Source organism: Otolemur garnettii, unplaced genomic scaffold (assembly GCF_000181295.1).
Source record: "Otolemur garnettii isolate 467f Iridium unplaced genomic scaffold, OtoGar3 scaffold00060, whole genome shotgun sequence".
NCBI lineage: Eukaryota > Metazoa > Chordata > Mammalia > Primates > Galagidae > Otolemur > Otolemur garnettii.
Window position 1 is genome coordinate 11,213,220 of NW_003852455.1, and position 10,444 is coordinate 11,223,663.

The 10,444-nt window shown below is 42.8% G+C and overlaps 1 protein-coding gene across 2 annotated transcripts in view; it reads right to left on the reverse strand.

Moving 5' to 3' along the window:
* The window catches only part of MAP3K13 (mitogen-activated protein kinase kinase kinase 13), a 146,865-nt gene that overhangs the window by 15,098 nt on the left and 121,323 nt on the right, over nt 1-10,444 (reverse strand). For both annotated transcript variants that reach the window (XM_012806923.2, XM_023514858.1), the window contains exons 8-10: nt 5,963-6,072; nt 4,720-4,836; nt 3,879-4,016 (exon numbers count right to left, since the gene is read on the reverse strand). In XM_012806923.2, the coding sequence (XP_012662377.1) occupies nt 3,879-4,016; nt 4,720-4,836; nt 5,963-6,072 (365 nt within the window). The remainder of the gene's footprint in view (nt 1-3,878; nt 4,017-4,719; nt 4,837-5,962; nt 6,073-10,444) is intronic.

Below are 10,444 nucleotides of genomic sequence, written 5' to 3' on the forward strand. Positions count from 1 at the left end.
GGTTGCAGCCATCATTGTTGTTTGGCGGGTCCGGGCTGGATTCGAACCCACCACCTTAGGTGTATGTGGCTGGCGCCTTAGCCACTTAAGCCACAGGCGTGGAGCCGAGATGGTGTCTCTTAAAATATTGTTCAGTCTGGTCTCAATTCCTGGCCTCAAATGATCCTCCCACTTTGGTCTCCCAAAGTGCTAGGATTCAGGTGAGGTACTGTGCTCAGCCTCAATCTCCGTAAATTATAATTCTACTCTACAGGTTTCTTGATCTCTTCCTCATCTTCCTAGCTGCCAACTTGGTGCCAATATGCCCAGGTATGGGCATGGATGTTTGCTCATCATCAGAAATATGTCTGATGATGGATCTGAGCCGATCTCCCAGAGAGTACAGGAAAGAGGTCAGGTATTCCAGAAAGAAACCTTAGGTCAATTAGGTGAGAGGCTAAGCTCAGTGACTTTGTTTTATCTTTTTTTGATAAAAGCCTTCAATCAAAGGAAGCTCAGAGACTTTGACCTAGACGTGGACTTCTTGAAGGCTGGGAATATGTGCTACCTATCTTTGTATGTGAGGGACCCTAGTAAGGAGTCTTGCTCATAGTGGGTACTAAATACATTTTGAAGGAAAGAAAAGATAGGGATAGTAGATAGCCCCTAGGAGGTTGAGCAGAGGCAGCAAGATGAGGGCCAGTGAGGAGAGACACTGGCATTTGACTTTGATTCTAGAAGGAAAGAAGATGTTCTCTCACAGCCCTGTTTTCAAATGCGAACTGGGCCAGTCACAAAGGTCATGTGCAAGAGGCAGCTGGAGGCCTGAAGGTAAACCTTACCCACACGGACTCCAAGGCCCACAGGTAAACGATAAATGTTTTGTTTTTTTTTTAACTTCATGTTAATGTGAGAGTACAAACAACCAGGTCACAATATTTGAATTTGTTAGGTACAGTCCCTCTTGTAGTTGTGTCCTGCACTGAAAAAGTGTGCCATACATCTCTAAGTAGTACCCAATAAGTGAGAACACCTTCCTTCATTAATTTATCTTCTTTTTGGTATAATTTTTAATATTTTAATTAAATAAATGGTTTCTTAACTGAAGAAATGATTCAGAGGAGAGCCTGTAGGAAAACCACTACTTTCTTCTTAATCACAGTAGAAAGTAGCCTTCCCCTTCTTTGGGACCAGACAGACAAAATTCAGCAGGAAATCTATAGCTGGAGGTTTTTGTTTTTTAACAACAGAATTCTCCTCTCAAATTAATTATTAACAGAAACCCAGCATGTAAAAGAGATATAGTGAAACTGTTTGCTGGGGGTGAGCGAAAGCACCTCCCTGCAGGGCTCCCCCCTCCCTCTTTCTGCCCCTCTGAGACACCTCTGAGCAAGTCACTGGGTGTTCCAGACCTTGCCTGGAAATTACAGATATGGTCCTGCCTCCACCATATGTGACAAAGAACCCCAAGCCTAGCAAAGCTGCTCATGGTCTCACAGCTTGTTAGTGGTAGAATCTGGACAAAAAGTCTCTCCTAACTTTCAGCCTAGCTTATCAGAATACAAACTTAAAGGCACATATAAATCAGTTGGGAGATTGTAAAAATGAAGATTTTGACTTAGTAGGTCTGGGGAGGGGCCTAAGAGCCTACAATTATCATGCGCTCTCAGAAGTTGCTAAATTTAGGACCATGCTTTGAATAGTCAGAGCTCACAAGAAAAAAGTAGGTATCAGGCAGTTGGAGTTAGGTTTTTCTTCTTTTATAGGAAAAGTACAGTTAAAGGCACAGAAGTATTACTGGTTTATGATAAAGGTGGGTAGGGCATCGTGCTGGTATCAGGAGCAGGTTCAAAAATGTATGGTGAGTTGGGCAGCTTGTGCTGCACAAAATGCTCAGTTCCTACTATTACACTATCCACTTTATAGGTGAGGGCACTGAGTGGCAGCGGTCAGCTGGCCTGCAGCCATCACAAAGCTAGTTAACAGCAGAACTTAGAACTTGAACCCAAGTCTTTTGACTCCAGGCATAGTTCTTTCCCCATTTTAAGCTTCTCCTTATGGGGTATTTAGACTAAATCTTATTGGATTATATTCACTGTGAGAGGCTTGCATGATCGATAATTGAACTCAACACTTTTCTTTTTAGTCCCTAACTAAACACACACTGAAGGCTTACGGATGTGAATGGTTCCTTCTCTCTGGTGTCCTTGTAGGTCTCTGGACTTTTGACTTGGTAATCACTGGACTGCTCAAATAACCTGACACCACAATCCTTCCAGGGGCAATCAACCGAGGATACAGCTCTTCGCAGTTGCCTTCCTTGCGTTCAGCTAGTTTACTGACGCGGTGTCAGCTGGTGGTGTTGAGCTCTTCCAAACATTTCTCACAGCCAAAATAAAAGTAAACATGAACTCATATTTTGAAAAGTTAAAGAGTTCTGTTTTCTCCCCCAATGCTCTTGGTTTTAACTATAGGCAGAAGGTGGGGGGTGGGGTCAGCAGGCAGGCTCTGTCCTTAATTAGTACAACAAAAGAAAAGTGGAGTTGGGGTTTACCCCAATGGTTGTGCCAGGTGTCATCTGAAAGCAAATGCTCAGAATATAACCAGAAGATGATTAGGGGTAGTAAATAAAAGCAAAATTGGGATTAATCCACTTATTCATTTATCGTTTAGATTTTTCTTGGTCATGCTAAGGTAGAATGGCCACCATTATGATACCCTTCTAATACACTGCTGGTTTGTGCTTTCATATTTCCTTTATTCTTAGTGCCTTTAGCTCAAGTCTCACTACTGGGTCTACACCCTGAGTTTAGAGACTTTTCTTTCCTTTAAGTTAACTTAGCTAGGATAGAACTAACTCTCTGTTACTTGCAAGGAATGAGGTTCTACAGAGTTTGGTGATAAAAAAAAAATAAGTGGAAGAGAAGTCCAAGATTAAATTAATATAAGGCAAATGTGTGGGAAAAAGGGGAAAACACAATCTTTTTTTTAACTATCCAAAGATCCATTTTTTTTTTTTTTTTTGAGACGGAGCCTCAAACTATCCCCCTGGGTAGAGTGCCATGGCATCACGCTCACAGCAACCTCCAACTCCTGGGCTCAAGCGAGTCTCCTGCCTCAGCCTCCCAAGTAGCTGGGACCACAGGCGCCCGCCACAACGCCTGGCCATTTTTTGGTTGTAGCCGTCATTGTTGTTTGGCGGGCCGGGCTGGGGATTCGAACCCGCCACCTTAGGTGTATGTGGCTGGCGCCTTAGCCGCTTGAGCCACAGGCGCCGAGCCCAAAGATCCATTTTTTAATGTGATCAGTGATTTCACATATCATCTTATTTAAACGTCACAAAAATCTAGGTAGGGGTGAGCTAAGAGGAACCATATGGTTACACCTAGGGAACTGTCAAAGCTCCAGCTTTTGATTTTGGTGGTGCGTTTGCAGGTACTTATTATGTTATTAAAAAGAACTAACTAAATGAATAAATAAAAGAGGGTCATTCATGGACTACGGTGTCATAAATCAGGAATGATGATTAACCCAGTTCTTTGTCTTAGAAGTCATAAAAATAAAAAGAAATCTCTATGCTGTAATCATACCATTTTACCCACAAGAACACTGCGGTTGAAAGAGGTCAAGCCACGCAGCTTACAGGGCAGGGCTGGACTTGAATCCTGGTCTGTCTGTCTTCCAGTTTATTTCTCTTTCCACTATCCTGTGCTAAGAAAATACACACCTATGCCTCAGGTTCCTAGAGTCCACGACATATTCTCCTACCTTCCTACTCTGTTATCAACAGACAAGTGTGCTAAGGATGAGCTGTAGAAGTGGCCACGTCGTATGAGAACAGACTTTAAGGGGACTCTTTTCCCATTTATCTGGACGTCACATTGGTGCAGGAGTCTCACCGTTTGGTCTGCATCCCAGGTTTGTGGGGCACACCTTTCCTTTTCATGAGTTTCTCCATGGCATTGGGGTGGATTATTGGACGGACAGGGTGTCGTTTGTAGGTCCCAGGGTACTTCTTTTCCACAGCTTGCTCACGCCTGCAGAAAAAAAAGAAAAAGTCGTATTTCAGTCACTTCAGAAAGGCTGGGCACAATGTTTTCACCGGCTAATTCTATACATCGATTTTGGCCACGCTCAACAGATTTAGGCATTTGAACAAGGCTGCTGTTCATGTGAAAAAACTAAATCAAGATACTACATTCGAACTAACCTGACTTCATCCTGCCCTTTAGCTCATGAACTCAGATGTTGACCCTGACTTTCCCTCTCCAGCAGAATACAACAGCAGAAGTCCTGCTTACTTTTAGTAGCTGCTGTTTCGGTCAGGACCCCAGGGTTTTCCTGCCACCATCAGGACTTTCTTAAGCCACTTTCAGCAGCTAACTTCTTTCTCCAGGGGGGTGATAAACTCCCACTTATCCATACCAAGCTCTTCTTGAAATGAGGACCCCCTTCTCTGAGCTGTGCAACAAGATGAAACCACCTGTGACGTTCCCCTCTGTAACTTGTTTTGCAGCAGCTCCACTAATCTGTACACCTCACCAGGGGCAGGGACTGGTGCATGACACCTCCCTTAAAGGATGTTGAGTGAATGAATAAAATATCTGCCAGTTCTAAGTAGCTGCAACATGGAAGTACAGTATATTATATCTGCCAGTTCTAAGTAGCTGCAACATGGAAGTACAGTATATTCTGCTGACTGGCAGACTCTGTGAGGACAGACGCTGGCCTGGTACGTACTTAATGAGCTCCTTCTCCCGCATTTCCAGCTGCAGCATGATGGCACTCAGTTCCATGTATAAATTATTGGCCCGCTCAAGCTTTCTCTCATAGTGTTCACGAATATCCAAAGCATGCCTGTCAAACAAGACACAAGATCAGTGGGCCAACTAACTTGGGGGAGAACACTGGTCAGCTTAGTGAAATAAGAAACAGGATGATTTAGTGTAAAAAGCATTTGCCTAAGTGAATCCTTGTCCAATGCAATGATTCAGACAAAATGGAGTGGGAGATGGGAAGTCCAGGTTCTCCACTTAAGGGTCCATCTGCCCATCTAGAATAGCCAAGAGGGCCACTGATAAAATCTGAATATGATTTATGTATAATCTGTAGCCTTCAGCTGTGTAGTGTCGGCAATATCTCAGTGAGAATGTAGTCTAATATGCTCATATGTTAATGGAAATATGCAGTTAAAAATCAACACCATGATCACTCACTTACACTCATCTAGACACAGATTCTGTGTAATATAGTGGTTGCTATGTCTGAATGTATGGTGTCTCCCAAATTCATATGTTGAAACTTAACAACCAAGGTGATAGTATTATGAGGTGGGGCCTTTGGGAGGTGACTGTCATCAAGTTTCTAATGAATGGGATGGGTCCTTTTATATAAAAAAAGAGGCTTTAGGGAACTCTCTTGTTCTTCTGCACGTGAAGACAGAAAGAAGGTGCCATCTATGAGAAACGGGCCCTCAGTAGACACTCAATCTGCAGGTGCCTCAGCTTGGACTTCCCAGCTGTCAGAACTGTAAGAAATAAATTTTGCTGTTCATAAATTAGCCAGTCTAAGGTTTGTTATAGCAGCTGGAACTAACTAGGATGTGATTATCTGTTTACTAACTAGGATGTGTCAAATGTCCCCTGATAGATTATAAACATATTAAAGCTAGTGACAATATCTTATAAATTTCTGGCCTTTCATGGTACCTAGGACAGTGACTGAATAAACAAATAGCAGTGCTCCAGGAATCTTTGTTGCAGAGATGTAATAAAAGAGGATAACAGAGTTGTAAGGAGAGGGTAATAAAGAGAGATCAATATGAAGGAGGGTTAACTTTTAGGGCAACTTTTAAAGAGCATAACAATAAAAAAGCAGAGGTGACAGGTGTACAGAAAGTGAAATGGTGATTCGCAGAGAGGATTCCTGCCAATATCTGAAGACCTGGGGATGAGAGGAGGCAGAGAAGGAGAGACTAGCTGACCTGAGCTCTTCTCTGCGCCTTCGAATCAGTTCTTCATCTAATCGGTGTATACAAGTTCCTTCACTTTTGATCTTTTCAAAGTGTTTTTTTACTTCTTCTCTCCATTCAGCCTGGGCGAAGACAAATTAGATTTTGTTAATACTCCAGGAGTTTCTTTTGTTTTCTTTATTCTATTTTTTGGGGGATGGAATCTTGCTCTGTCGCCCCGGCCAGAGTGCAGAGGTGTTATCAAAGCTCATTGTAGCCTCAAACTCAAGTGATCCTCCTGCCACAGCTTCCAGAGTAGCTGAGACTACAGGCTTATGCCACCATGCCTGGCTGATTTTTTCTATTTTTAGTAGAGATGGTGGTCTCACTCTTGCTCTGGCTGGTGCTGAACTCCAGACCTCAAGTGAACCTCCCTCTCTGACTTCTCAGAATGCTGGGATTACAGACATGAGCCACCGCACCCACCCATAACACTCTAGGAGTTTCAATCCCTGATATACCCATAAAATCATGTTTGCTTTTTCCTGCATGCTTCTAGTGAAGAGTCTATTCAAAATAGATGTCCAATAAATATCTCCTGCTACTATACCTGCATGTCCTACCCAATTTTCTATATTTCTACTCCATTATACAGTGCTATCTTTTCTCCAATTCTCCTACAGCGCTGGCCACCAGCAACATCAGAACTGGGGCACTCTAGCCATCATTTCTGGAATAAAAGAGCTCAATTTAAGCCAAAACAGTGGTTGAAATGGCCTGGCTTGAAAAATAAAGCTCTGATAACTACATGAATACATGCATGTGTCCGTGACAATATGAACAACTTTACAGTGGGCACCAGAATTCCTCCTAGGCTTTGTTTAGGAAACTATCTCGAGGAAATATTTAGTGTAGAAGACTCTGGGGTATGAGCAGCAGAAGACAGGAATAAAAATACAGCAAACTGTATAGGATTTTGGAGTTGAGAGGACAAACAGAACAGGAGGAGGAGAAGGAGAGAGAGTACAGGCCAAGCAATTTAATAGTCTGACAACATTTTTAGGGTGTGGATGGGTATCTAATATGTGATAAAATTTGTTTAAAATTTAGAGTTCTACCAATTCATAAACTTTCAATGAAGTCTCTGACATTCACTTTGACTTTGGATGACTGTATTTCTTTATTTGTTTTGTTTTGTTTTTGGAAATTAATGGGGTGGTGCCTGTGGCTCAGTGAGTAGGGTGTCAGCCCCATATACCAAGGGTGGTGAGTTCAAACCCAGCCCCGGCCAAACAGCAACAAAAACAACAACAACAAAAAAATAAATAAAGGAAATTAAGGAACGGTGCTGAATTTCACATTTGGTCAATGATACGATAAAAATAAAGGAGCAATCATATGGCCACATGGGTGGGGACCAAGAATTTTAGGAAGGCAGGGCCAGAGTAGTCATGAAATTATAAATCTCCCAGGAATTTACAGAAGTATTAGAAAGGACACTGAACTTTCCACAGGGCATGGAATTTGAGGCCAATTTTAGGGGATGAGAAAACTGCTGCTGGAACGGTTTGTAAGCAGTTTCTAGAAAAACAGCTAAAAGAGGTTTTCTCATGTTATAAATAGGCAACAATCCCAAGGAGCTAACGAGATTAAGTTAATTTCTAGTGAAGGCTAGACATACCACTAAACATCTCTAATTGTATAATCTTCCCTTGAAACTATTCCATTAAAATTTAGATTGCTGTTACCGCAAAGTATCTCTCTGGATGATATTATACTTCTATTTTTAATTTGGTGAAGAACCTAACCTCCATATTGCTTTCCACATTAACTGCACCATTTTGCATTCCCACCAATAGTGTATAAAGGTTCCAATTTCTACACATCCTTGCCAAGACTTGTCTTCTTAAAAATTTATTTATTTAGATAAATAACTTTATCTAGATAACTTTATTTATTTAGACAAAATCTCACTCCGTCACCTGGGCTAGAGTGCCACAGCCTTAGCTTAGCTCGTAAAAACCTCAAACTCCTGGGTTCAAGCAATCTTCCTGGATCAGCCTCCTGAGCAGCTGGGACTATAGTTGCCCACCACCACATGCAGCTAATTTTTCTATTTTTAGCAGAGACGGGGTCTTGCTTTTGCTCAGGCTGGTCTTGAACTCCTGACCTCAAGCAATCCACCCACCTTGGCCTCCCAGAATGCTAGGATTAGAGGTATGAGCCACCACACTGGGCTATCTTTCTTTCTTTTTTTTTTTTTTTTAATAACAATCCCATTGGCTCGGCACCTGTGGCTCAAGTGGCTAATGTACCAGCCACATACACCTAAGGTGGCAGGTTTGAATCCCCAGCCCAGGCCCGCCAAACAACAATGACGGCTGCAACCAAAAAATAGCCAAGCGATGTGGCAGGCGCCTGTGGTCCCAGCTACTTAGGAGGCTGAGGCAGGAGACTCACTTTAGCCCAGGAGTTGGAGGTTGCTGTGAGCTGTGAAGCCACGGCACCCTACCCAGGGGGATAGCTTGAGGCTCTGTCGCAAAAAAAAAAACAAAAACAAAAAACAATCCCATCAATTCCATTTCTGGATATTTATCTAAAAGAACTGAAATCAGGATCTCAGAGAAACGTTAGCATTCACATTAGTCATTGTACTATTCACAATAATCAAGAAGTAGAAATAACCTAAATATCTATCAGTGGGTGAATGGATAAAGAAAATACAGTATATATACACAATAGAATATTAAAAAGAAATTCTCCATTATGTAACAACATGAATGAATCTAAGGACATTATGCTAAGTGAAATAAGCCAGTTACAGAAGAACAAATGTATGATTCTGCCTATATGAGGTCTCTGAAATAGTCAAACTTACTGGGAATGGTGGCTCACACCTATAATGGTGGGCATTCTGGGAGGCTGAGGTGAGTGGATTGCTTGAGCTCAGGAGATGGCAGCTCCCTGTGAGTGATGGCCATGTCTTATGGATATGGCAACATCCAATGGATGCCAACTGGGGACTGAAGTCTTAGCAGAAAACGGTGATGGCTGACCAACAAAGTCAAAATACCCCTCAGATATTACGGAAAGATTGCTGTGTCTAGCCAGAGTCAGTGGAGAGCAGAGCAGAAGTTAATATGAGGTAAGCAGGTAAGGGAAAAATCCATGAAACTTGGGTTATTGCCATTAGAATCATCTTCTTTATGTCCCAGAAAAGGCCTGGCAAAGTCCATGACATTTATAAAGGTTTTACCTTTTCCAGTCTCCCCATTATTCAATCACTAGACTAAAGCTCTTGCACCTAAAACTTGCTCCTTTTATTTTCCAGAGTCACGATTCTGCTTTCTGCAATTTCCACTACCCGTGGGCGAACACACTGGAAGGTGCTTAGGTCCTGCCCTCATGAGTGGGGTAAAGGCCATTACAGGCAGGCCTGGGGGGGGCTTGTTCATCTTTCTTTCCTGTCAGAACACAGTAAAAAGGCAACGTCTGTAAGCCAGAACTCAGGCCCTCACCATACGCCAAATCTGCTGGGGCCTTGCTTTGACCCCAGACTTCTAGTCTCTAGAACTATAAGAAGTAAAGATGCCACCAAGTACTTAGTGTCTTGTGGCAGCCTGAGCTGGTTAAGACAGATGTCCAGCATACTGGGTTTTCTCCTCCCCTCCTCTAGACTTCTGTCATTGCATTTCCTATTCTTGACCCAGGAGAACTTTCTGAATCCAATTTGAATGCTCCATGCTATGAGTGTCTTGATAATAAAGGTGAGATGGTTCAAGTGAGGGACCAACTGGGGCTACATAGTTACCCTTTGTAGTGGTTTGTATGTGGCAGTTTCCCAGAAAAAATAAGTAAATATTTTTTCTTTTTTTTGAGACAGTGTCTCCCTCTGCTGCCCTGACTAGAGTGCAGTGGCATCATCACAGCTCACTGCAACCTCCAATTCCTGGGTTAAAGTGATTCTCCTGCTTTAGTCTCCCGAGTAGCTGGGACTGCAGGTGTGGCCACTATACTCAGTTAATTTGTTCTGTTTTTTTGTAGAGATGGGTCTGGCTCTTGCTCAGGCTGATCTTGAACTCCTGAGCTCAAGCAATCCTCCTATCTTGGCCTAACAGAATGCTAGAATGTGTGAGCCATCATGCCCAGCCTCAGAAAATGGCTTCAGAAGTGATATTTTGGGAGCATTTCAGTAACATCTGTTTAGAATATGAATTTTCCAAATATTTATTGTTATACTCAGTGTCTCAAGGGCTTGTTACTTAGTACCCTCACCAAAAGTTGCTTTTCAGAACTGTGGTATGGCTCAGCGCCTGTGGCTCAAGTAGCTAAGGCGCCAGCCACATACACCTAAGGTGGTGGGTTCAAATCCAGCCTGGGCCCACCAAACAACAATGATGGCTGCAACAACAACAACAACAAAAATAGCCGGGCGTTGTGGCGGGTGCCTGTGGTCCCAGGTACTTGGGAGGCAGAGGCAGGAGACTCGCTTGAGCCTAGGAGTTGGAGGTTGCT